Here is a 27,930-nt window from a genome sequence, read left to right on the forward strand (position 1 = left end):
ATGCAACACAACCTACTGCATCATTTTATAGTCTCTGACGTGTGTATCTCTCAGCAGCTTAGGAACCGTGAAGATGAGGAGCATCTCAGAAGCTGACATACAAATCTCTTAGTCAGAAGTTAATCTCCTATTCTGCCTGCTGGCTAATCACAGTGGTACTCAAGGCCTGCAGGAGAGAGGGTGGATGAAAGAGAGAAAGAAAGAGAGATGACAGGACAACACTGGAAGGAAATAGAAACAGAGGATAGAGGCCTGGGAGGCAAGTGATGTATAATGAAAGACTTTAACACAGTTAAAGCAGAATTCTCCTAATTTTGCAAATTCTGCATTGTGAGAAATATTTCTTTTCCCCCAAACGCATAGCAGAAATAAAAATCTCAAAGCTACTTAACAGAGATGGACACAATCTTACTCTTCTTACAATAGAACCATAGTTTCTGTATTGTTTTCCCAATTCCCATCTCCTTTAAAGGCCCCACCCTTAGTAAACACACACAGGTGATTTTATTTACAGTGTACAGACTGTGCTTGATTTACATCGCTGTGACTCTCCTGTTAGCTTTGTTGGAAGGAACAAATTATACCTTTGTCATTCTTACTTGTACGTGGAGTTTGGTGACCCCACGTACTTTCCTATCTAGCTCCGCCCAGCACAGTATAACACTCCACCAATGCCAGTTACACATTTTGGTAATCATGATGCCTTTATTTACTCCCTGTAACTGTTGGTGATGTTTCTTCATTCAACAACAGCATGACATTTTTCTGTAATTACACTGCATATGTCTTTGTGTGTGTGTCATCATGTGTATTTATGTGCATGTTTACCCTGGCGTGAAGAACCACAATACAGACAGATGGTTGTTCGACGCGTTTGCAGAGTGTTTACTGCTTATTTCAGGCCGCCGCTGTGTTCAGTGGCACATGCAGCAGCACTTAAACACAGCTTTGTGTGTGACATGAGGTGGGGTTACAGCGGGGCTATTCACTCCTCTGCAGCTATTTTTATACATGCAAGGGTGTATGGAGTGACCTGAGTGGTTTGATCCTGATTTCCTGCTCCAACGAGATGGGCCCTAATCTGATCTACTCTATCATCCAGACTGTCAGGGGTCCCAAGTCACAACCCACTGTTTTACAATAAAATGTTCTCTGAAAGATCTATTAGCTGCTCATCAGTGAAATTGTGGCCATGTGTAATCTCTTAATCTGCGGGAAATCTCTTCCTGTTCGTGGACAGAGAGGGGTGGATGAGGACTTTGCTTTAGATACTGTCATTTTTCCAGTAAAGTGACTACTAAAAACACAGACAGTTTGGCAGCTGTAGTACCATTTAAAAAAAATCCTGTGTTGTCTTTCAAATCACCTAAATAGACGCAATGATGCTGTAGATGATTATAAGGAAAATTCACTTTAAGATACGGTTATTCAGGCTTTTTGATGACATTTCAGACATTTTAGCTTTGATTTTACTGCATTCGCAGACCTTGATGTGACAAAAAAGAGTGAAAAACAGTCAATGATTATCCACATGCACTCCAGAAGATTAAGAGTCTCTGAAAATTACACTGGAGACTCAATTAAGCAAGCTTATATGGCCACAGGCCTATGAGAATGTCATCAAGTAGCAGCCGAGGACACAGTATTACAGTTTGAGATTACTCATTGCATAAATCGTACACATTTTATTATTCATTTATTATTCACCGAATGAACAAACACAAATGCACACATGCATAGCAATAAGTGAGGATGAATCAGCATGCACAGGCTTATTTGGTTCAGGTATCGGTTTGAGAATAACAATCAGTGAAACTGCCTGGTTCTGTTTGCCTCCTTGTGGGATGACGTTTCTCAGCAGAGTTGCTTACGTCAGAGCAAGAGAACTGTGGCGCATGCACTCGCTGCGTATTGGCAAACTGAGGTGATGTTTTGGATGAGGGCTTAAATAAACATAGCCTCTGCTGTTGCCGTGCAAAGACTAATTTACTCCCATAAAGAGCATCACAATGTAACATTAACTCTTTGCATTGGATTTTGAAGTTTCGATATCAGTGGAGAAACATTCATCTTTTTCTTTTTTCCATCTGGTTCATATTTCCAATTTTCCAACTCTTCTGTTGTTTTATTTTTTTATATGAAGCTTTTTAAGACTGTGCTTAAATTCCTGGTTGTAGTAGTTGTTGTTTTGAGAAAGTTGTTTTTTTTATTGTGATTATTTTATCTGTCTGTTACAGAGGCCCTTACCGAGACAACCAGACTGCAGAACAACATTCATTCTCATCCCGTCAGTGTATCTATGTTCTGCAATGTTGCTGCATGGTGCATTTAGAAAATTAAACACAACAGAGAGAGAAACTCTGGCATTTTTTAACAATGTTTTGGGAATTACTTGTCTTGGAAACAAGATGTTTTAAAATCAGGGTAAATTGTAATTGCCCGTGCAGACATTTGCGCATGTTGGGAGGATGACATAGTGTCTACAGAGCACAGAGCATGTCAGTTTTGCTGCCTGAGCTTTCCTTGTGAACTCACAACCCTTCCACTGTTTCATTCCACAATGGTGCCACGGTAACTGGGTTTAAAGCCTGTGGGGCTGAGGCTCAATTGTTTTTGTGCTGATTCTCATTTTCCTTCGTTTTCTTGGTTCTAATTATTGGTAGTGGCTTGTCACTCAGCTAATTTGATCCTAATCCACCAGATAGTGGTACTATGATTCAATGCCAGGCATATCTGATAGTTTTATTTGTGAAGACAAATGTCATGAAATTGACTCGTTGATATATGCATATAGTAATTTTGATGAATGAATGCCAGAATTTGGCCGCTAAAATCCTTACACCTTGTCCATGGCATTTATGGATTCAGTTAAATCTTTATTATATAAGTACATATATGTTTATTTAGCAAATATTACCTGAAATCAAAATCAGTATTAATGCTGGCTGAACTTTGTCCTACTTTTGAAGGAGCATTTTCTCTACAGCATTGCAGCTTTCTCAGCTTCACCTTCATTTTGCTGAAATGTGGAAGAGCAGAGAACAAGCTTTCTAAAAATAAGGGGATCAGATTGAATGGGTGTGTTAGCACTCAACTATTTTCAAAGATTCCATGTATTTCCTTTAGTATTGAACATGTTGATTGTAGGAGCTACGACTCTGACCAATCAGGTCTGCCGTTTCAAGCTCCACTGCTTGAGGCCATTGAAGAGGCACCCTTGTAGCTGGACAGCCCATCGAGTATTGTCCTTGAATGGCTCCCCCCAACCTCCTTGTGATTTGTAGACTATCTGAGTGGCAGTGTGGTTCTGTGCAGTGATTTGTCCCGTGAGAAGGGCGCTGCCTCTGCCACTGCTTCCGTCAGCAACTCTGCTACAACTGTGCATGAATACAGGATACTGGCATTTACTGAATTCAAGGTGGCGTCTTTTCAATTAGAGCCCAGTGAAATACCTTTTCAGCCTCTCGAGTGGCCTGGTGAACTACAGCCAAGGGGGCCCTGGCAATATAATGATGCCTGGCATAATAGTACCACTGTTCTCCAACCCGTTCCCAGGAAACCGCATAACATGTGCCATTGTGCACTGTGCTTTGCTGCCCAACCACGTTGCCTGGCTTTAGCCAGAGACACCGAGAGGCCTGGCTGTGCAGTGAAGCTCACAGCAACGTGGTTGGTAAGACAGGTCCAGAAGACTGCTAGATGAAAGCTATAGTTTATTCACCTCACACTGCGTTTGATGTGTTAAAATAATATTACAAAAAGCTACATTTAAAAGGGCAGGCTGTGAAGCGGAAGAAGCCTGAGGGAACGAGGACAGCTGAGTGGTTGCCAGGAATGGTAGTACAGAAAACCCTGAGCATTGTTACTACACTGAACCCTCCTCAATAAAAGAGGAAACCAAGAGAAAAGTGACAAGCAAGAAAAATGGAGGCACAAAGATGGCTTGAACTGGTTTCTAGCTGGTCCTAGCTGGTTCTTCTCTTTTTATCTCAATGCTGGGGGTTCAACTATTTGTGTGAGTTCCTCCTCTATGGCCCCCAACGTGCTCTCCATTATAGCCTCCACTGCTGTTTATGCAGCAGAGCAGAAGAGATCATTCAGGGCCAGCCAGATAAGCGGGTTTGGTCAACAGCATCCAGGGGACACATGTCACAGGGAGCCCCATAAGCCAGCTGGTCAGCTTAGCCACCACAACAGGATACCCAGGAAATAGAAGCCTGACGCAAAGCCCAGTGTGTCAGAGTTAACTGAAAGCTCTATTTCCTCTGTGCGTAGACCTGTCAGCTGATGTGTCAATTATGCATGGGATTTGCCAAAACATCTATTCATTGTCAACCCTATATTTGGACTAGTATAGTGGGAGTTAGTGTTTTAAGTGTTTGCTAGCTTGAAAAGATCTCTTGCAGTTACTCTGAGCTCATCAAGCATTGATGTCATTCATTCAAATTTCCAGATTCAGGGTTTAACAAAAAACATGAGAAAAACGATACAGAATTTTAATCTAAATCCCTAAAGCTTTGTCACATTATCTCAATGGGGACAAGTGAGTCACAATTTGCATTTGTCAATAGTCCCAATTAAGTCAGAACAGTGTTTTAATTCAATAGGTGTACAAGGAATTTTGTGTTGTCACTATCTTGATCTATTTGTCTCCATTGTCATCCTCTCTGTTGGCACTCATAGAAAGTGATTTTGAGTTCAGTCACATCCCTGTTGGGCCATAAGGAAGATACAGATTCACTTGAATGCCCTCAGGGTGGTCTCCTTTATCTTCCCACGTGTCCCTTATAGTTGGTAATGAGTAATCAAAGGATTGCAATTTCCAGACAGGTTGGACCTCCCATTGTTTTTTAAAGAAAGCACATTATCTTCATTCTTTAACAACAGTTCACTCAGCTGACTTTTAAGAAAAGGTGGATTTTTCTGCAGTCCTAATATTAAAAATGTTACATTTTTACACAGTCAGGTTTAAGGCAGAGAATAAAGAAATGACAGGCCCTCCACACCCACACAGGTGTTTTCAGTTATTCTGGTTAATTAGACTGAAGGTTGAAGTTGGGCGGAATTATGCTGGGAAATTACATCACTAAACTTAATGTACCAATAACAATGATCAAGGTGTAATTCAGCCTAGCAGATGCAACAAAGCTAACAGCAGAGTGAGGGAGATGTCAATCAAGCAGTCTCTACATGTCCACATGGTCCTGAGAAAAGGTCTAATCAGCCACAATAAGTGAAATCACCTGTGTGGGTCATGCTTTTAACAGTTGACATAATATAATTGATATTAAATACAGGCACTTTATATTCGTATCTGGTCTATAAACATGATTTCCAATTTAAAATCAAATGTTTGTATCAAATTATCTTTCACTGGTTTATTTAACAGTTGTATTTTATAATTTATATACATTATAATGTGACGTTTTCAATGAAATTTGTTAAGAGGGAAGAATAATATAACCAGTATGTGTAGTCATTGTAATATGAGTGTCTATTGCTTCTGTATTTTGTCATTTAAGGGAAGATTTCCATTTGTCGATTGAAAACAAAAATTCTAAATAAAACAAAAGGACTAAACACCAAAATGTTCTCATAGTACCCTCTTGAATGTGGGGCGAGAATTGGAAGGAGGAGGGAATTAAATAACTTGCAAGGCAAAAGTTTGTACAAGAATCATTTGGATTTTGCATCCCTTATTGAATTTCACACTTCTGTTTTTAGAAAATATTCGATGATGAGTCATCATTACATGAATCATGAAATAAGATAGTCAGGTGATTGACAAGAGTGTGATCGTTCTCATACATTTGTGTCTTTTACCTGCACTTTCAGGAAAACACATGGACGACACTGTAACTTGACAATACATATTTCATTTAGCTGCAATTATTAGTCAATTTTCCTTCAAGAAATTATAACAGGCATTTTTCACTATATTCTGACATTTTACAGATAAGACGATTGATTGAGCAAATAATTAGAAGATTAATCAATAATGAAACTAATAATATGTTGCAACCCTAATTTCATTGCACATCTTATGCTGATTGCATATATATTTTCTCCCACAGATCCCAGGAGGAAAATTAAAAATTCACTCTCAGAGCACTTTCTGAACATTCACATCGCCTCAAACATTAACACGTTTCAGCAAACACATCCTTACATACACACCAAGGCACCAGAGCAGATATGAGTGAGGACATACCAGCCGAGACGGTGGAAACTGCTGCTGAGGTGAACTCTGTTCCTAACGGGAAAGGCCATGAACCTGGAGAGGAGATCACAGCATCGGCCAAAACACCACCTGCAGAGGACTGTGAAAAGTGAGTATACTCCTACTTGTTAGCTGTATGTTGATCTGTTAGGAACGCTTTTAAATACACTGTTTTTTCTTACGGGAAGGAAATAGTTAATATTGGTATGCAGTGCACCACATTATAGCCTTAAAATCATTCAGAGCTGTCATTTTGTTATTGCTGCAATAAATCAGAGATGCGGGCAGCATTTCAATGGTCTGGAAGTACTTTATTTGGTTACACAATTAAAAAATAATATGGTTACTATAATAGTATTACCTTTACTATAGTTAGTCATTTTCTGTTGTTTCTGAGGTTTAGGTGTGCCCTAATATCTACAGTTAGAAGCTGCTCTGTCAGATGCTTCTTTTGCTTCAAAAAACCCCATTACAACTCTTTTTCTAATGTTTCCAATGTAACAAGCCACGCTGAGCATTATAGTTTTTTCTAGCTTGACTTTAGGAAGTCACAGTCATCTCCATTGTATTATATCTTGACAAAAGGGTCAAAAACTCTCCAAATATAAATGGAAACATATTTGCCAGGCAAGACACACAGAAAATGCTTTGTGTATTTTTTGTGAAATACAGAATGCCTTTATTCATTCATACATAGAAAAACAGTGGTAGTTTGAACTGATTGCTGTTGCAACAAATGTGGCCTCATGTCATTTGGTACTAATGACAACAGGAAAAAGAAAAAGCTAAATCAGTAACAAACTCAGGCCTATATTAGTAAAGATTCTCAAATTTACAGGTTTGTTGCAACTACTTAAACAAAGTGATTTCAGAATCAGAATCTGTTTATTAGCCAAGTATGCAAGCATACAAAGAATGTGTCTTGGCGAACCACTTGGTGCTTTTACCGATTGTCATAACTTACTCGAGGTCACACATCTTCTGTCATGCATCACATCACATAACTGTACACACTGTGTGCTGTGCATTAACAGAACATGGAGTGGAATAGGTGCTTGTGCCTGTTTCTCTACTAATCTAGAGGTTACTTCCATCAGCATGGGAGAGAGTTGACCCTCACTTACAGAAACAGGAAATGATGTACTATACATGTATAAGTCAGCATGATCAACCTGTGAAATATCATTTTAATGAAAGGCATCAATACCCAAGATAATGTACACTAGGAAGAGATATAGTGTAGCAGCTAATTTGTGTATTGTGTTGAGACTGATTGTGAGATTGATTATATCATCCTGCTGCCTGGGGCACAAGTGCAGCCTAGTAACTATAGTGACTGTCCCATAACTGCAGGATTGAAGGCACAATTGTAACAGCAAATATTTTGTGCCTATTAACTGCCTGGTGAAGTGCCTTTGAGCAAGGCATTCACTTCTTACCTGCACACTCATTGTATTAGAACGTGTGCTGAATAATGGAGTGAGCTTAATGCCTAATTATCATGTCACCGGTTGTCTTGCTGTCATTTTGTAGCTTGTAATAGATGGTTCAATTAAAATGTCTTTCCCTTGAATACAGTTGGTTATAAACGATCCCTTCATTGCATTATTTGTCTTATTATATTATGACTGAAGGTATTGTTTTTCCAATTTGTGCTCTCGTTGGGTGATGGATGGCCTCTCTCTCTACACTGCTTGTAGGGAAAATGTACCCAATAGTGCCCAGAATGCGAGGTATGTACAGTATATTAGAGAACGTTTTTGAATGTGTTTCAAATTCAGTGTGATTTATGTTTCAGTTGTGTGTTGTGTTGAAATTAGAGCGGATGCACAGAGCCAGTTCTATAAAGACAGAATTGTTTGCAATGAATCTTGAGTGGATTTGTTATCCGCGTTGTTATCTCTTGTTCTTATGGCAGCGTTTCTTCTCATTAGTCCCCACAGGACTGAGAATGCAGAGGCCAACCTCCCAGACAGCCAGGAGTTCCTATCAGGCGTGGAGGACAAGAAGACTACACGATTTACAGATGTAAGTTCACACACAACCAATAGACTTTTCTCAGTGGCAGCTTATGCACAATATACACAGTACTTGCATGTAGTATGGGAGTATCTAACGTGTATTTCTCTCTTCTGTCTTACTGTGGTTATAGTTTGAGGGAAAAACCTCATTCGGAATGTCAGTCTTCAACTTGGGGAATGCAATCATGGGAAGTGGAATCCTAGGACTTGCATATGCAATGGCCAACACGGGGGTCATCCTGTTTTTGTAAGTCATTCATATACATCTGATATCACTGATATGATTGCAAATTCTAAGTATTAGAGCTGAATTACAGCTCACTGATGTTGTCTGACTCATTTTCTTCTCGCTACGGTCATTCCAGTGGAGTTCTGCATCACACATAAATAGCAGCACCTAATTGTCTTGTATTAAGCAGGCAGCAGACCCTGTTTACGACACAGAAGCCAATGATACAGGCATATTAGTCTGATAAATATAAACTCAGATTAAGAGCATACTGGAACTCATATACTTGTCCTATAAATTGTAATCACAGATGCAAAAAATAACCACATTGACTCTGTGTAGTTGATTTTCTACCTTCCACAGTAGGTGTATGTACTGTGTATATGAGGGGCTTAACATTTAAAACCCTCTGCAACAGCATCATCTGTCAGAATAATAGCGTCAGCAGCTTCCGGGTTGATCATTTATACTTTCATGCATCTCATTTAAATGCACTGTACTGTAGGTTGCTGAGTTCTCACACTGTCATTCTATGAATCTCAGTAGAGAGTAACACATATGAGTAATGGGTACTTATGAAAACACTCGGTATTCTGTTTTTGGCTCTGCCCTTCTCTGACGTGATTTACCAAGGTCTTTTCTTTCCCCTGAGGACTGGCCAGTGTCACACCAATCATATTAAAATAGAGATCAAACAGGAACAAAGACATCTGCACATTTAATTAAAGGATAAGACTGGCATTACTTTATTTTTCTTATTGTCAACAAATACCATGATAAGATCAAAACCATCAATGCATCAGTCTGTCTCTCCACACTCTGACTTGCTGTGGCTCTCAGCCCCAAGCCCATTGGTTATGGGAGTTTTTTTTTTCTTTCTTTTAAATCTTTATTAAATAGTGGCTAGTATAGAGACAGACAGGAAATGAGGGGTGAGAGAGGGGGTTAGCTATTTGGCTATCAGGACGCAGATGTACATTTTTAAAAACAGGTCACAAATATGATGTATAATTTTCTTTTTTAAAACAGGCTCGGTGATTTTCCTATGCAGCAGAGCCTTGTAGTTTTTAGCAAACATTACTCAAACAGGAGTAAATTGTGTTTTCTTTTTACTATTTTCAGTGGCGGATTGATACACATTTAGTGCCCTAGTGACATCAGATGGCATCAGAACAGTGTAAGCGAGACTGATTCAAAATAAACCACAGCGACCATGTTCATGGTAATGAAGGAACATGTCACCCAATGCAATGCTGTGGCTTTAATACATCTCATTACATTCTTAGTATGTTCTCCTTAATACATCCATGTGGCTCACCAATGTGTTTTTTTTTTTTTAGTTTTTAGTTCCAGTAATCTCACCCAAGAGCGCTGGCAACATCAGCACTTTCACGTCCTCCTCTTCCTTGTGCCGTTTTTCCTGATGGTGCTAGATTGTAAAGGTGGCTGGTGATGAAGCCGACTGAGCTAAGTATTTTTCTGTAAAAGAAAAATGCTTTATCAAAAATTCCCCCACCCCCTCAGCAAAACAATTATTAAAGCAAATATTATTTGAGGACATTATTTCAGCTCTTTTCCAAGCCAGTCATGTCCGGAGGATTTTCCCTCATGTTAGAGAAAGCTTCTTATTTTGAGCTGAGTTGTGTGACTTTGGTTTTTTCAAGCTGTCTGCTGTCTGGACTAGTTGAACCCTGTGTCACTGAACACCAATGTCTTTGACATTTTGCCAGACAGGAGCTGAAATAAACTCTGTAGCTTATTAGTCTACACTTTGATGAATACACATAATCGCGTGTGAATTAATAGTACGTGACCGAATGCAACGGATAGCGTGTATTTTTTCATCCTGTTGTAGATGAAAGGCTAAGTCTTTGCATGCATATCTTACATGATCTTCTATCAAACAATAGACTAGCCACTGGGAAATACAGGCAGGGTCAGTGACATATTTAGCAAATGAATACTCGCAATTTTTCTGTGTTCTAGTTGTGACTCCAGGCTGGTGATTACCTCACATTTTTTCTACTAGTGCACTGTGTCATGAACCCTAGGTCCTGCTCCTAAAGGGGACAACAGACCTGTATAAGGAAAACATGTTTGCTCAAAAGCAACAGAGAGGACAACAAAGGCAAAAATAAATGCTTACAACAAAATTTAGGCCTGTTGCTCAGTATTTTCTGTTAAAAAGGTTGTCTCATTCTCCGTATAACCTACAAATAGCCTTTTTGAGACACTGTACTGTACACTACTTTTAAACCTTGAAGGTTTTTTTCAAGTCTTCTACTCACTGACTTCAACTTCTACACACTGATGTGAGCCATGATGCATCAGTTTATTCCACACGTGACTTATGTCATCGACTATTGTGCCTAATACTATAACTGTACCTCAGAAGTATTTTATCCTCAAAAGAAAAAAGTCACGACTGTTGTGGTTGGCTTATTGTTAGGGATTAACTGAACTATAGCCACGTTTATGGTTTATATGGCTGAGTACACCATGTATCCAATCCTATTTAAAGTTACAATGCTTTGGAGGGTTCAGACTGCAGTGAGGACATGGGTGAGGTCAGTTTTACGAGAGCCACAGTGTCACTCATGCTCTTTATTCAAAGGTCATTTATTATGTCTAATACATGTTTGGGAATGTCCGTTGTTTCTGTCTGCCTTATGTTCATATCACACAAGTTTTTGTTGGTGGGTGCAGAGGCTTCAATCGGTCAGTGGCCCTGGCCTGGGTAGGAATGCAACGGGGTGGAAAGCTGTGAGCAGAGCCACAGTGACCCAAGTGTGTCAGTCTGTCTGACTGTCAGCAGATCTGTCCTCCCACTGCCACTTCACTTACTAAATCCTCCACCGGCCCAGCATTCTTCCACACTGGCCTACAAAAAACCAAAAACAAACAAAAAACCTGTGAACTGGCCAAGAGTTGAAGTCGAGGTGAAAGACTTGATGTCTTGCTACTCCAAAAGGAGAGAGGAGAGAGAGAGAGAGAGAGAGAGAGAGAGAGAGAGAGAGAGAGAGAGAGAGAGAGAGAGAGAGAGAGAGAGAAAGTTAATGTCGCCAACAGTAACAACAGGAAGAAGAAAATAGAAATAGTTGGAATGAGGTGGACTAGCCAAGAGAAAGTTAGTAGAGCAGGGGCCCATTCACAAAACTTCCCTTTATGCTGAGGATTTGTCCTAGAGGTGAAAACTATGAAAATTCTATAAATTTCTAAATGAACGTTAACATTAAGATTAAATAATATGAACCTTGCAAGCAAATAGAACAGCATGAATGTATACAGCAGCTTTTACTAGAGTTATTGTTTGGTCATTGATATGAAACATTTCAACATCATCATCAATGTGCTTGTGTTTAACAAATGTATTCACTGTATGCAGGTTTGCTGATACTGATATCATTATTCAATATCTTAAATACTGCTGGGTGTCATCTGAATACTTTTACAGTTTTAGTTCCTGAGATACTAAAACTCGATAAGTTATATCTTTAACAGTAATAGCCAACTACTTAGCTATACTAAGTGTATTTTTTGAATGTTTTTGAAAATGGCCCCAGATTTTGTAGCTCAGACCACATACTCTCATCTCAATAAAAGCAATAGTCGAATATGAATTTGGAGTGGATGACAATTGTTACAGGAACCAAGAGGACTCCAGTGATCAGATAGAAAAAATAGCAGAAAAGCCCTTGAGCAGAATGCATGAAGAGGAATGTCTTAAACAAAAAAAGGGTAATATGAGTCAGTGGAGAGAGGGTGATTGCAGGTACAGTAATTCTTGAGGAGAGTATATTACTGAAGATGGAGGTGGTGACTGTTATTGTGCCTAGAGTGAGTTATTCCACCACAAGGAGGAACAAAGAGGAAGATGATTAATGTTAACAAGGGATTTTCCTCATTCTGTCAATCTCAGGGTTGCAATGGAAACATTTCTTTTGAAATAATCCATCTGGTATGTGTGTGTGTGTGGTTACTCACTATGGTGGGGGCAGAGGGGCTGACAGGGCAGCCTCCTCGACTCAGCTGGGGTAACAATCCATGGTATAGATGAGCCACAGGGACTCCTCTCTGTATCACAGCATCTACAAAATGCATTTCTATACTGCAGCTGTATAAATAGCCTACAGGGTGAAGTACAGTGTAAAAATGCAATGTATAAAACTGAGATTTCTATTGTCATTGAGAAAACACTTGCATGATGATAATGGTTATAATGATGTTTTTGCTGGCGAGATAAGTGGTAGTAATAAATATTTAGATAATGATTTACATGGCTGTTGTTGTTTTATGTCTTCTTCAGGGTTCTTCTAACAGTGGTGGCAGCCCTTTCATCATATTCCATCCATTTACTGCTTAAGTCATCTGGTATTGTAGGTACGTATGTAGTCTGCATCCTCTGATGAGGAAACTTTTAAATGACCCTCCAGTGTCATACAGTATGATAAAATCACAATGAACCCCCTCAGTACTCTACGACTAGCCACACAAAGTTGTCATGTCTAAGTATAATTAGATTTACAGTCTCTTTACAGATCTAGATCTTGTTAGTATGGATTTCACGCACTATAATATGTTTTTATCTGATATTCGTGAATCAGGTATTCGTGCGTATGAGCAGCTCGGGTACAGGGCCTTTGGGACCCCGGGGAAGATGGCGGCAGGTATTGCCATCACACTGCAGAACATTGGAGGTGAGGTCACACACCACCGCCTGTCGTCACATATTTATACATACACACGTTTTTTTTTAAAAAATTCCTGTGACTTTTCTGGGATGATACTCATAGTACTCTGTGATTTGTTGCTTGAGATTAGTATGTGCCTTCTCTGTGTGTATGTATGTACTCTGAGTCTGTGTTTTATGTGTGAGGGTGCTCTCATAGTTATACTCTACATGAATCTCTGCATATTTTAGTACTAACTCATTGGTGTGTGTGTGTGTGTGTGTGTATCTCCAATCCACAGCCATGTCCAGTTACCTGTACATAGTCAAGTATGAATTTCCTCTGGTCATCCAGGCCTTTTTGAAGGTGGATAACCCCGCAGGGTGAGTGGTCAATGCATGACACAAAATTACTTGTTCACAATGTGTGACATCACGTATAGGGAACACATACTAATATGTCATATGGGAAGGAATACTTGTCTGTTTTATAGATAAATATAGATGTTAAAAACCCATTTATTCCTGTTCTTTCAAGAAATTGCTGATACTGTTTTTTTTTATACTTCACTTAACTTACTCAAAAGACCATGTTTAAACTTAAGATTTCAGTCCTGGTTGATTTGGAAAAACCTATGCTTACTGGTGATAACATCAAGTGTAGTTTAACTCTACAGGTCCCAGAATTTGGGGGACATCAAACACACCTTGAGCAGCTACTTTGTCAGAAATACAACCAAAGAGCTACTGGTGTATCTGTTTACAGTGCAGTCAAACAAACTTACATTGTTTTAATAAAGAAGTTGGTCAATAGTCGGCATTTCTCCTTCATGCCATGAGTAACCACAATCTCCATGACACAGACTTCATGCTGCACACAGCAGGAGTAGACTTTCACACAAGAGCAGCAAAAGGAGTTGGTTACCTTGCCTAGGGATTGGAGATTTACAGTCTGTTGCCAGCAGCTTTTCATCTAACAACTCACTGTGGCTCTTACTCCTAGCAATATTTAAAACTGATCCACTGTTACAAATGCCAAAAATATGTGAAAAAACAACTTGGCAGCACTAAGCTGACTAATTGGAAGAATCTTCTTTATTTTACCAATGTGTTTTGGCACAGGGCCTTCCTCACAGTGATTTAAATGACTGTTTTACCATTGTTTTAAAATGCAACACCAGGGTGTTCAAAATGACATACCAATCTGATGTAAGCCCAATTATCTTACATTTTCAATTAGAAGCATATCAGGCCTCATGCAAGAACCACTCATACGAACAGATTCGTTCTTAAGAGGCATGTATGAGTCATTTAAGAGTTGTCCAGACCTGCCGTAAAAGTCATTTACAGATTGTCTCTGCCTTTCTTCACAAGGGGAGAAACTTGTTTGACTTGCTATTATAATGTCTTAATCTGAGTGAATCTGGAGTTTAAATATGGTATCGAAATCAACTAAAATAAAATATAGAACAAAAACAAACTTAATGCACCATATTATCATCATCATGCTTGGCAATTTACAGAGAGGTATTTTAGATTTTGATACTATTTTTATTTGCATACTTTCACACAGCAACTTATAGATTTCAATATAGTTGCTAGGAAACTTCTCTCATTCTGACAGCTGCTTCAGGTGTTTTCTGCAGGTCTTTGTTCAGTGTCATGTTCTGTTGCACCTGACAGTGTAACATAACCTGCCGGAGGCCATAATAACCTGTTCTCTCAACTAATATCTAAGTGACTGTCATATCCCTTGACTGCCTCCCATCATGGACTGCTTTTTTTTAGAAGGATGTTTTTTTAGCATCTAACTCCATGTCAAACCATTCCCTCTTTAGTTCTGTCACACCACAGCGCTGCTCTGATGACACATCGTTGGTTTCAGGTCCCCTGCTACTGACTACTCCTAAATTTGTTATGTTTTTGTCTGCTGATTTCTGAAAGCAGGAGTTGAAGCTCTGCAGTGTTAAAATCGAAACACTTGTACGAGCAAACCTCACAGAACACAGTAAGAGAGTTTTAGGATAGGAATACAAAAATATTCTTACATGAAGCCCCTTTTTTCTACATGAAATTTTGAAAGATTATGTAAAAATTAAATATTTTGAACTAAAAATAACCCTACACACAAGATCAGAATTGCAGCGAGGACTAAATTAATACATCTGGTTCAGTGTGACATTTGTAGACACTGCCATGCCTCTTAAAGATTAAAAACTAATCTTCTCATGCAACAAAAAGCTGTGCATCATTTCTCTATGGGACTTCATGCAGTCGTCCTGCATGCACAGAAGATTTTCAGCCTTCACAGAGTTCTGTCAGGCTTTGCCAGTTGGATGTGCCGAGCAGCTGGTGTGAGAACAGCTGCAATAGTGACCCTGGAGGAGGAGAGCAGCACGGCCACCGAGAAACGCTCACATCAAAAACACAGCTAGACTCCACGGCCGAAAACGTAAACCATGGGATATCACCGGCTAGTGCAGGTGGCCTCGGAGACAAACAACACTCACTTCCTTGGATAGGATTTCGAGTGTGATGTTTCCCCCTTACCCCCTAACCCTTACTCCAGTTAGAGCCTTACTCAGCTCACCTACTACTCAGTTTTGAAAGAAGTGGGTGAGGAGCAGGGGGGAGAAAAAGAAAATATTTGCATGATACAGTTGTATGTCTGGTTACACAACCTGGTACAAAATGGGCAGAAAGTGTCATGGATTTTTTTTTGCCACAGATTTGTCTAATAAATGTTATGTCAGAGGAAACTGAAGAAACGTGCACATTCTCAGTGCTCATCTCAACCTATATTTGCTCATAAATGTTTAGATTTACGTGTCCCACTATGTGCAGTCGCTATAGAAGTGATATACCATGACAACATGTCCACATTGTTTCCTGCTGTCAGCTCTGTTTTCTGTGTGTAGCAGTACTTGGTGCTGTGGGCCATGGTCAACAATCACTGTTTATTTGAAATGACAGACTAGATTGTCCCAGTGGCATTTCATCCTGTCAGTGGGCGTGAGTGTTTATATTGCTAAACTGTACAGGGGGTGGGCAAAATAACAGGGACACCTCACAATCTGATGCAATCGAATACAATAGCTCTGCAGCAGTCACTACCTTATAATAGAGTATAATTATACTACGATAATACGAGTAGCTTGTAATTATACAGCACGTTAAAATGAATTATAATGTTCAGCTTTTGTTGCCTGCATCTATGGCTCATTATTTTCCAGTTTGTATTGAAAGAAATACAGTTTGAGAAATTTATCTGTTTATTTTGAATTTGAAAACTCTAAAATCAAATGAAAAAGAATCAATAATGCAAAAATTGAATGATAAAAATGGCATTTACAGAGCATGCTGTTTATTTTATTACTTTGAGGGACTGATTTGCATATTTTTCCCAATTTTTTCCTCACTTTCTGTAACAAAAGTATATGTGGTACAGTGTGTCACTGCAGGAAACTCAGACATGAATTCCAGGTGAAAATCAAATCCATTGAAATGGTATACATGTATTACATGCACAGGAGCTCCAGTTGTTCTGTCCTCCCTCTGCACGTGTACATGCATGGATGTGTGCGTATTTGTCTCTCTGCCTGTGTTTTAACAAACCTGACACCAGGCAACTCACATACACAATCAATAAACACCCGAGGCTCTGTCTGCGTGTTTGTGCACGTTTGTTCAATCAGTCAACTTATCAGTAAGCTATCGGTGTGTCAATGTGGAGAGTGCTCTAGGTCTATTTGATTATCAGGTGATTTCTGTCACTGTTTGTGCTTTTTTGTGATTGTACATCTGTGAATTTGTATGTGTTTGGGAAAAATACTGTATGTTTGTGTGTATGTGTGTATCAGTGAAAGATTGCGTCCCAGATGGCCAGAGGGCAGGATGACATCAGGATAGATGAGCCTCTTCATTTTTGAGATGTGTGTGTGTGTGTGTGTGTGTGTGTGTGTGTGTTTGTGTGTATGGCCAACAGATGTTGCATCTCTGCAGTGTCTCCCACCTAATAGAAGACAAGAAATTAATCACCCCTACTGTGTCAATCTAAAAATAGCTCCTAGACATGGCTGTGCATGAGACAATAACATGTGATACATGGTGTCAGTGGTGTTTCTGTGAATCACGTTTTGCTAAACTTCTCTTATTCATTTCCTCTATTCAAATAATGTTTTTTTAGTTTGGCAGTGTAAAAGAACCCCTCTACCTTTGCACAATGTTTTGTCAAACAAACATTTACACTTTGAATATCAGTTTCCATGCTATGTCACTATGCCCCTTAACACAAGCTCCTTAGTGCCAGACGTTAACATAATACTACATAAACTCTACACTATAATGTATGATAATTGCATGTGTATCCTAAGTGAAGAAAACTAAAGTTGTTCATGAGTGGCTCATGTGAATAATTGTGTAATTTATTACTAGATGATGACTACAAATGATAGATAAATGTAATTTAAATACAGTTATTTATTGGTTGAGCAATGCATTAGTAATTAATTGGTAGGGTGTATAAGCTTTGAATAAGTACCCTCCAGTAGCACCATTTTGCTCGACAAACCAGTCAACCAGCCAGTGAGTCAGTCATATCCCTGCAGAGTTTTGTGATACTATGTTTTCTGTGCTTCTTAAAAGGGAGCACAGAGGCTTATTTTTCCACTAACACGTATTTGATTCAAGTATTTGAATACATGGAAAACACTGAGTTTAATTTGTGTTGATTTATGTTTAGCCGTGAGTGAAAATGCTTGGCACTGGTGTAGACATATAAAATAATCCCTAAGGTGCTCTTCTGCTTTTTCCACCACATAAGACCTGGCCTTACTTGTGTGCACCTCATTTTCTTGCTGTTCACACATTTTTCTCCTGTGTCTTCTCAATCAATATCTGACTCTACAAATGCAGAAGTGAGATCGAGAGGAGTGTTTAAACCAAGTAATTTCAAATCAATACATTTAATTCTCTTTGTGTCTTTCTACCTCTCTGCAGTGAATGGTACCTGAATGGAAACTACCTCGTGGTCATTGTGTCTCTAGCAGTAATATTGCCACTGGCTCTCATGAAACAGCTAGGTGAGTATGTAATATCATGTCCCTCTTACAGTGTACCTTTGCCCAATTCATATGTTTCAGAGCAAAGTGAGCCTGTTGTCTTTCTCCTCCCCTCCTCTGTTTTTTTCTGTGACCATTTCCACTGTTGTCCTCCTGAGATGTCCTATGGTACATGTGACTTTTTCAGTCACACTTGATATCAGTGTGTAGCCATGTCCGGTAATTGTAAACACTGATAAATTGACAAGAGTTGCTCTTGTGACACACACTCACATGCAATGTGTTTCACAAGGTTGGTTGAGCATCATGCAGTCTGTCTGCTTCTCAGAGCTTCAGATGAGCAAGTACATGAAACAAAACAGAGAGAGGAGAAAAGCAGATAGAAACCGACGATTTGGACGTGAGAAGGGGAGGCAGATTGGCTGACCTCTTTCGCGACAAGTCTGTCTCCTGCCGAGACATAAAGGACAACAGAGCCAATCGGTGCAGTCAGAGTCAGTAATGAGCTCCAACTCCCAGCACATTAAATCAATCTTGTCCACCACAAGGCTTGGAGATCATAGTTCACAAGATACAGTTAAACAAGAAAGAGTTGCTTTACCTCACTAGTGATTAGTTATTAGAGTTAGAGCAGGGAGGGGAGATATTACATCTGCATCAAATTTGCATTTCCCACCATATAAGCTTTAGTGTAATATTCATATTGAGCATGACTATGTGATCCAAGATGAGAGAAATGCTAATGAAGTGTTTTTTTTAGGGTACCTGGGATACACCAGCGGCTTCTCCCTGAGCTGCATGGTTTTCTTCCTCATTTCAGTAAGTCCTCTACTCTTGGTATACATATGTACATGTAAACTAAGTATCATGTCTTCCCTCTTGTTTCTTGCCTGTTGGCAGAAACATAAAGGCAGCATATTCACATGCACTGGCATCAGCCTGCAACAAGATGGGTTTTTTTTTTTTAACCTTCCCACCACCTCTTTAGTATTCCCTACTCTCTTTACTCATTGCCATGGACTAATGTTTGCACGCTGCAGTTCCAGGCTGTGTTGGTTCCCTGTCTTTCTCTGACCTAGTTTTGGCTGTGTGAGCTGTAATCCACGCATTGCTCTCTCTCTCTCTGGCTCTCAGTGCCATATTTTCCACCAGTCGGTATGCTAACTCTGTCCCACAGCCTTTGTCTCTAGTTAAGGCTTTTCTCCTCTGCACTGTGCAGGTCATCTACAAGAAGTTCAATACCCCTTGTCCATTTGTGAATTTTACGTTCAACGGCACTGCCAGTGTGCTGAATGTCAGTGCCACAGATCCTGGTGGGGAGGACGACCCCGCCTGTATTCCCAAAATGGCCAACCTCAACTCACAAGTAGGTTTACGCATGTCACTCAGTCTGAAACTTGCAAATCCACCTCCACTACCATGGCCACTGACAGCCACCCACTTATGTCATAGTCATTTTCAGCATGTTGTCAATGACAGTTCACAATCCAAGCATGGAGATCACACTTGGTTTGAAACACTCAGTTGCACTCAAGAAGGGACCAGGGTTTTTATCAAGCAGTTTATGATAGACAAGCTGTGACTCATATGAGGCTCAAAAAAGGGCAGTGACCCCTGAGCTGTCTACTCCTCTCAGTCGAAGAAAAACATTGCTTTGGCATTCTGTTGCTCACACTGAGTTCATCAGGTTTGCCCTTTTGTGGGCCAAAGAGATTGGTAATGAGTAAAATGGGAAAGACGTGGCATTTCTCTAAGTACCCTCAATTTTACTTGCAGTACATACCTTCACAACAGGACAGGACTCTTGAAAAACTCTTAATCACAGCTGGTTGCTAAAATTTATTTGACTGTGATATTACTTCACTTTATTTTAGTTAAAGTATTTTACTCTCCAGAGCATTAGTAAATACTGATTTGTGTTCCTGCTTTTTATGAAATCCTATCAAGTGTTTATTAGCATCCCTTAAAGATGTATGGGTCTTCGTAACCCAGGCTAGTAAGACCAGTCCCTGCTGCTTAGCAGCTTACAAGCAAGGCATTCTTAAATAGGCTAAAGCTGGTCTTCAGCCAGGCCCAAGTTAATCACAGGGAAACAATTAGCTCTCTGTGATGCGTCTGAGGGAGTAATGGGCAGTAAAGCGCGAGGTTGGTGGTAAGACGTCTGGGATGGCGCTGCTGTATCTATGGTGACTTGTTGGGGTTCATTTTCAGACGGCCTACACCATCCCCATCCTGGCGTTCGCCTTTGTGTGCCACCCCGAGGTCCTGCCCATCTACACAGAGTTGCGCAAGTATGTTCTTATGACGGAAAACTCTGGCTTACTCTTGGACAAGAGATCAGTTGCATAACAAAGAGGAAGGCTACTATGTCTGCTTTGTGTTTGGCTGATCATAACCTAGTCACATGCACTGCTTTCACTTTATTTTGAAATGTGTTGGCACTGCTTGAATGATGTAGCATGTTGTTAGTTTAAAGTTATCATCCTGCTTTGAAACCACTGTTTGTTTTCCTAAGATTAACTTGGATGTTACTGAATCTTTGAGGCTACAAAAATATCTTGGCAGCTGAAGATGGTATTTTATAGTAACTGGGCTACAGAATTTTTGTATGGGCATATAATAGGATGCCCTGATGTTGTGTATGTTTGTGTGTTTGTTTGTGTTTGTTTGTGTGTGTGTGACATCACATTGCAATATTTTCTGATTTCAGTGCCAGCAAGAAAAAGATGCAGCATGTGGCCAACATCTCCATTGCAGTCATGTACGGCATGTACTTCCTGGCTGCTCTTTTTGGATACCTAACATTCTATGGTGAGGCCTGATCGTCCTCCCATGGCAGAATATTCTGTCCCCAAACACCCACCCCACACCCCCCAACCCCCTATCTATCTATCTATCTATCTATCTATCTATCTATCTATCTATCTTTGCTTTTTTCTTTATTCATGCTTCCAATTAGTTATTTGTAGCAAATGTCATCATTTTGTTTTCCTATCAGCACATGCTTATTTTAAGTCACTATGCAATAGCAGGAGACTGGTAATCCTTAAGGCTGAAAAGTCTCATGAAGCAGGTACCTCCTCTAGTGGCCATACTGCAAATCTCACAATAGCCAAAAGGCATCATAATTTATCAAGGATTTTTATTATATGTATTGTGTTTCCTCAAATAGTGGCTGAGCCATTTAATTATCTCAGCTGCAGAGGGTACCAGGCCTTTATTGGAAGCAGACTTATATTAGGGAGAGGCCTTTATTTCTAATTTTCTCTGTCTGATAAGTATATTTGCTCATATTTTAGTACGAAGCCTCCTTGTTTTCTGATTTGCTTCCATTCGCTCTCCCCTGTGTTGTGGAAAATTCAATCACTTGCTTGGGTTCTATGATACTTCAAATGTAGCTACTGCCATCTTGTGGTACTTGTACGTTACTACAAACTACAGTTAACAGACATTAACATATACAGTACAATATACACCCACAGTGACTGAAATAGGACAATAATACTTTAGATGAGTGACCCAGAACAACAAAGTGTTGAAAATAGCATGATAATATTGTTGAATTTATTGAATTAAAGTGGTGGAAATGTACATTATGCTTAAATGGCGTGCACATTATATAACAGACACCAGGAGTTCATCTACCCTTGTTTTTTCCTCAGTCTGTTTTTGGGGCCGGCCTTTATTTGTTAGTGTCAACTATGCTTCCAATCATTATCAGAGACCTGGCTTTTAATTGATTACTGTCTTTTATTTGAGGGAATATGGTAGTAGCATATAACAAACAAGTCATTTTACCTATATTTACAATCTTAATATGTTAATAAGCTAATAAAACATTATCTTACCTCAAATACACCCTTTTTAACAATATAATACTTATACTGAATTATTTTCTTTTTAGTTAAAATTATTAGCACAAATGATACTGTGTCTTTTGGTTTAGAGGTTTGTCTCTATTTTCCTGTTTTTGTCTCTTCCAGGTGAAGTAGAAGCAGAGCTGCTTCACACCTACAGCCGTATTGACCCGTACGACACTCTGATTTTGTGTGTGCGTGTGGCTGTGCTCACGGCTGTCACACTCACTGTACCCATCGTGCTCTTTCCTGTAAGTACAATCTTAGCACCTACTATGAACAGACTGGCTCACAGTTATTTTTCCTTATGCAGTGACTCTGCAGTTAATTCAAATAGTAAAATGACTGTGTTATGGTCAGGTACGGAGGGCGATCCAGCAGATGATGTTTCCCAACAAGACTTTTTACTGGCCCCGCCACATTGCCATTGCCTTCGTTCTGCTCACTTTCATCAACCTGCTGGTCATCTTTGCCCCCAATATCCTGGGCATCTTTGGGGTCATAGGTATGTAGACCAATCCCTGAGAAAGGGGGTTTAACTCACAAAGCATGAACATTTAGACAGACTCAATTATTAGTAGAGGTTCACTGACAAATCCTGAGTAGCTTTCATGATATACTAGATATCAGTCCATTATGCTTACATACATACTTCATATGTACCTGCTCTATTTTGTATAGTACATAATCCAAACTATACAGTACACCTCTTTCTTGATCTTCTGAATGGAAAAGAGAAAGACAGAGACATATCAAATATATGTAAGAGAGAGACAGACATCTTATCAAATACACTTTATTAAGGGCACAATTGCATTTGGGAATTTGAGCTGGTTAGCAGGCAGGAGAAGAAGAATTATGTCTTATTGTATTGTGAACCTCCGAAGCGGTGAAGTGACAAAAGGATCCAATAAATCCACAGCTGCATCAATGAACTGTGGACTTTATAAAAATGTATGCCAAATTAGAACCAGCCAACCATCACACATGTAGTTTTTATCTTATTCTAACAGAATGTATGTAACAGGATTTTGGAATAAAAGTTTAAATTAGCTTTTTTGAAAACATAAAATAAAATGTTTGGAGAGAGGCTTTTTTTCACTGACTCTGGTATTACATCATCAATATTCATCTCAGCAAGTGGGACAAAATTAATATAATTAAGTTTTTTCATTTTCAACTAATATAGTGCTGTCAGACTAGCAGCAACACTTAATGAATACTGAAGGCAGTGGGAATTTATGGAAAATTGGTTTCATGTTAGTTATGTGTTTTTTTGTGTGTTTTCCAGGTGCCACATCTGCCCCTTGTCTTATTTTCATCTTCCCTGCTGTGTTCTACATTCGTATTGTACCCAAAGAAGAGGAACCACTGCGCTCAGTCCCCAAAATCCTGGTGAGCATCGCATGAGAATGACAGAAATGGTGTTATGTTTTGTTTATTTAAAGTTGGCCTTAGATGGCTGAGCTGTCTAAAAGTATAGCATTAAATAGATGCGCTGCTGCTTGAAAACAACTAAAAAACATAAAGGAAAGAGAGAAATTTACAAATTGTCCATGTGAACACAAATAGGACATCTACTAAAATGCTGAACGTAAGAAATGTACTGACATTCAAGGCACTGAATTAAATGGTATGATATAGCAAATTGTCAATATTGTTTTTTCAGTGACCGTTGTTCTGAGTGGACAGGTGTTGAATACTTTTCCAGGGTGGTTTTTAAAGGTCTCTAAAAATCTGTAATCTAAAATTACAAACTAGAGTTTAACCGATAAATAGGTCGATATATCTGTATCGGCACGTTTGTTGATAGGTAAATAACAAGACATTGCACCACAGAAACTCCAAAGATATGTTTGCATCCATTACTTGCAACTCAACAGCATCTTCATTAGACTAGACTTTAAAAAGCTCCCTCCAGAACAATGGAAGACATTTTACAACTGTTTTTACAGACTTGTGATCAGTAAACTGAACTTCATGAGTAAAATCAGTGGAGTCCTCCTTTAAGGTATCCCTATAAAATGTTTACGTTATTTGTTTATGTAAAGAACAACAATTATCGGCTGACATGTCATTAATACATTTTGAATTTTTAAAAATTTCTATCAGTATCTGCCTATAAAAACCAGTATCAGTCAGGCTTTTTACCCTCATAGATAAAGTAACAGTAACACTGATGAATTTGTCTGGTCACAGCTCCTCACATATTTCATGATTTACTACTACTGTTACATATCACACAGAGAGTATGATATGCAACAGAGAACAGATCTATAAATTCCCAGTCTGAACATGATGTAATCCAATTAACGTTCCGACAATGATCTCTATTTCTCCTGTTCTCTCTCTCTCAGGCTGCCTGCTTCGCTGGAATAGGCTTTCTGTTTATGATAATGAGTCTCAGCTTTATCATCATTGATTGGACATCAGGCACCAGCAAAGCCAGCAGTGGTCACTAGGGACCACCCTCCAATTTTTTTTCAGGTTTTATATTGTTGATTTCAATCTGTGTTGTAATGTTACTGTTTTTACTTTGGATCATGTTTGATGTTGAAGATGCCCTATCTTTTCCATTAGAGAATATTGGCCACAGAGGAGGAGCCTAGAGTTTAGGAAGGCTCTCACTCTGTCGTTATGTTGTACTGTACATCCTGCCAAGCAGTGACAAATCCAGGCCAGTAGGCTTTTCTTGGAAAGTTGATAGTGCATTCACAAAAGAGGCCAGGTGCATAAAGATTGATGTTGACATTTAGAGGCTGTGCCTTGTGAAGTGGACGTAAAGAAAAACAACAGAAAAGCAACAATGTAGGAAGCTGCTGTCTTTATACACCTGTACCTGTGCTGGTTGTGAGCATCTGGCACCTATTGCCATCCCTGTCCTGTCCTAAGATGATCTATCATCTACAAAGTGCTTCTCAGATTATAAAACACAATCTGAGGCACCTCCCTTTCAGCTGTTTTAAAAGTCCACTATTATTATTATTATTATTATTATTATTATTATTATTATTATTATTTGAATAACTACGTCTTTGCGATCCTGTGCAACTGCAGAGGAAAGTACAAGCTATTGCACAAAAAGAAAGATAAATCAAGGCGGGCCACCTTTAGCTCCCAATCTACTTGTAACAGCTGCTGCTGCTTATTTTAAGGCTTGGAGGTGTTAAAAATCTCACCTCTGACAGAGAAGGGTGTAAAACCACAGAATGTATGTGGTACAGTGTTGTGAACACATTTATTATAACATTCCTACACACAATATAATCTAGATGTATATTTTTTATTAATAATCTCAACTTGATGAAAACCTCAGAAGATGCAGTATGGACTGTAGAGAAAATCCTCAGTTTGATCTTAGTAAGGAGATCAATATTAGAGAGGCAGGTTTCATGTCAGGAGTGTTTTTAAATGTCTCTTGGCTGTCCAGATCACTATATGAAAAAAAAACACCTATATTGTGCAAAGAGTTTTTCTTTTTCAGTATTACTGTGTGATAAATGGTACTGAAGACCTCATCAGTTGGATTGCACAGATTAAAGTGATAACTGAAAATGAAGAGAAGGAAGTTACCGCTCAGTGTTCCTCGTCATCAAGCAGGGAAGATTTTTACCTGAAAGATTTGATATGTTGTTTCTGAACATTTACTGGAAGTAATCAGAGATAACCAAAATATGTATAAAACAACAGGGTCACTTCATGAAGTGGTTAGTAACAGCTGCATGTCTGTAAATATTTCTGTGTCCAACACAAGCTTGATCCCTAATGGAAATGGCAGACATGGGAATACTGTTTCTTTAACAAATTTTTGAAGTTGATGGTTAGCAATAGCACTTTCCTTTGATAAGCACAACTTCTTGTAGCCATTAATATGCTGAAACACAAGCAAATGATTTGTGAGAAATTCACATATATGATAGATGTGATTTAAGGGTGTGTACCCTTTGTATAACTAAATCTTTGGTAAATTAATCAATCTAATATAGATTACAAAAAAAAAAATTAGCAATGTATCGATGGATGTCTTCTCAAAGATTACTTGAAATAACAAAGTTTGCTTTCCTGTGAGCCCCTGTGATCATTATCTTCCTCCTCTGGTCTGTTTTGTAGATAAAACGACTAATCAGTTGGATGTACTGTTGGAGGTTTTTAGTGTCCGTGTTGTTTAAAAAAGAAAACATGGCTCCTCTGTATTTGAAATATAGTACTTATATGCATTTGTGTTGTTAAACCTGGACCTGTATTCGGATCAGAAGTGTTTGTCTCCTGCCATTGATGGATTGTTGTTTTAAACTCCATGTTTCAATGTTTATTCGGGCGTATCAGTTGAATCTGATCCAGTGATTAAATGCAAGATGCAAAAGTCTGTTGATGACTTTTGCTGTTTTGTTTTCCTCTTAAATGTATCTTTTATAGTCAGTGGTATATCATCAGTGGTATATTTGGATCATGTCTGACTTCCTTGCTGCTTGTTTGCAGACAGTAACCTGCCAACTCAGAATTGCTAGTGAGCTGGTGTACCTATCTACATTTCATTTTTTATATGTTAAATTCTGTCACACCAGATTACAGTGAGTGCTGTATGGGTAGTATTGTCCTGTCAATTTGTTACACAACAAACATGTTTTAATTCCTTTTCTATTTAATTATATCTGGGCATTTGGTTGTCTTTATACATCCATATACAGAGGGAATCATCTGAATCAGTCACTGGGGCATGACTTAGCGTTCAAGTGTTGTTTAACAAATGCAAAGGTTGTATTTATCCCCGACTCCCTGTTCCTATTTTGACCTTAGTCGTTTTGGCTGTATGTATGAAAACAGAGGAGTGACATCTTTGAGAAATAAAATGAGTATCGTAAACAGTCTTTCAATGGTGCACATACACACAGAATACTTCAAAACCTCACAACACGCAAAAAATAAAACTAAACAAGAGGCAACAAAGTGATACACTGTGTTAGTGGCTGATGCAAGATGATATCTGAGGACTTCTCAGTGTTGTTAGTGTCCCTCCATGTGTGATATATTGAAACGTGTATGATTGAATAGTAACATATTAAATATTGACATCGGCCAGCATTTATAAATAATGTATATAAATGTATACCCTTTATATTCTATATGCATATCTAGTTTGTATAATGTAAATAGCAATTAAAGTTTTAGTCTGATTAAAATATAAATGTAATCATTTTCAAAGTGCTTTTAAACCTTTTTGTCCATCAATTCATGTCTATTTTCTTGTATCTCTATATATTTTAATATGTCGCTGGCAGTTATTGTACTGTAAACAATGTTGCAATAAAGATAATGAGGTAACATCACTTTTATCTTTCATCATCTGTCAGATATGAACATCAGGACAACACTTGTCTGTCTCACTTTGCTCCACTTTATAGTATCTAATGTTCTTGGAAATAGTTGATCATCATATATGGATTGACTTTAAAAACAGTTCCATGTATTTTATGCAGATTCGTTTTTCAGTAACTGTCCCATATTATCACCCTGAAATTGAACACTTTGTTAAAATCTTAGCACTTAATTTCAATACAATGTGTAGTGAATGCTGTGGGTGAAAAAGCAGAAATGCAACAGCTGTAAATGGACCACTATGGCAACATATAACATTAAGTTTTAAACAAACTTAGTGATGAAAAAGCCAATTTTGACTATAATTCCATTTTGCTTTAATGAAATAGCTTATATTGTGTGCATATAATTTTAACTGGACACTTTGCTATCCAAAAATATTAAATAAAGTCCATTCATTCAAGTAACAGCTGTAAATTTTGTCTCTTGAGGATCAGACTGCCCACAAGGTGACACTATAGAGCTGTGATAGTAGTTAGCTGTGGCACTGTGATCATC

General features: G+C 38.8%; 1 protein-coding gene across 4 annotated transcripts in view; it reads left to right on the top strand.

Moving 5' to 3' along the window:
* Window positions 1-27,419, top strand: part of LOC122981118 (sodium-coupled neutral amino acid transporter 3-like) — a 37,001-nt gene extending 9,582 nt beyond the window's left edge. For 3 of the 4 annotated variants that reach the window (XM_044349661.1, XM_044349662.1, XM_044349660.1), the window contains 16 exons: window positions 6,075-6,329; window positions 7,921-7,953; window positions 8,155-8,248; window positions 8,373-8,488; window positions 12,777-12,850; window positions 13,075-13,167; window positions 13,442-13,523; window positions 18,138-18,220; window positions 18,960-19,018; window positions 19,419-19,565; window positions 20,411-20,490; window positions 20,910-21,010; window positions 22,183-22,307; window positions 22,417-22,561; window positions 23,348-23,451; window positions 24,414-27,419. In XM_044349661.1, the coding sequence (XP_044205596.1) occupies window positions 6,196-6,329; window positions 7,921-7,953; window positions 8,155-8,248; window positions 8,373-8,488; window positions 12,777-12,850; window positions 13,075-13,167; window positions 13,442-13,523; window positions 18,138-18,220; window positions 18,960-19,018; window positions 19,419-19,565; window positions 20,411-20,490; window positions 20,910-21,010; window positions 22,183-22,307; window positions 22,417-22,561; window positions 23,348-23,451; window positions 24,414-24,518 (1,575 nt within the window). In that variant the 5' untranslated portion in view covers window positions 6,075-6,195 and the 3' untranslated portion in view covers window positions 24,519-27,419. The remainder of the gene's footprint in view (window positions 1-6,074; window positions 6,330-7,920; window positions 7,954-8,154; window positions 8,249-8,372; window positions 8,489-12,776; window positions 12,851-13,074; window positions 13,168-13,441; window positions 13,524-18,137; window positions 18,221-18,959; window positions 19,019-19,418; window positions 19,566-20,410; window positions 20,491-20,909; window positions 21,011-22,182; window positions 22,308-22,416; window positions 22,562-23,347; window positions 23,452-24,413) is intronic. The other variant, XM_044349663.1, reaches the window with a different exon arrangement.
* Window positions 27,420-27,930: the final 511 nt, after the last annotated feature.

Source organism: Thunnus albacares, chromosome 4 (genome assembly GCF_914725855.1).
Source record: "Thunnus albacares chromosome 4, fThuAlb1.1, whole genome shotgun sequence".
In the NCBI taxonomy this organism is placed as follows: domain Eukaryota; kingdom Metazoa; phylum Chordata; class Actinopteri; order Scombriformes; family Scombridae; genus Thunnus; species Thunnus albacares.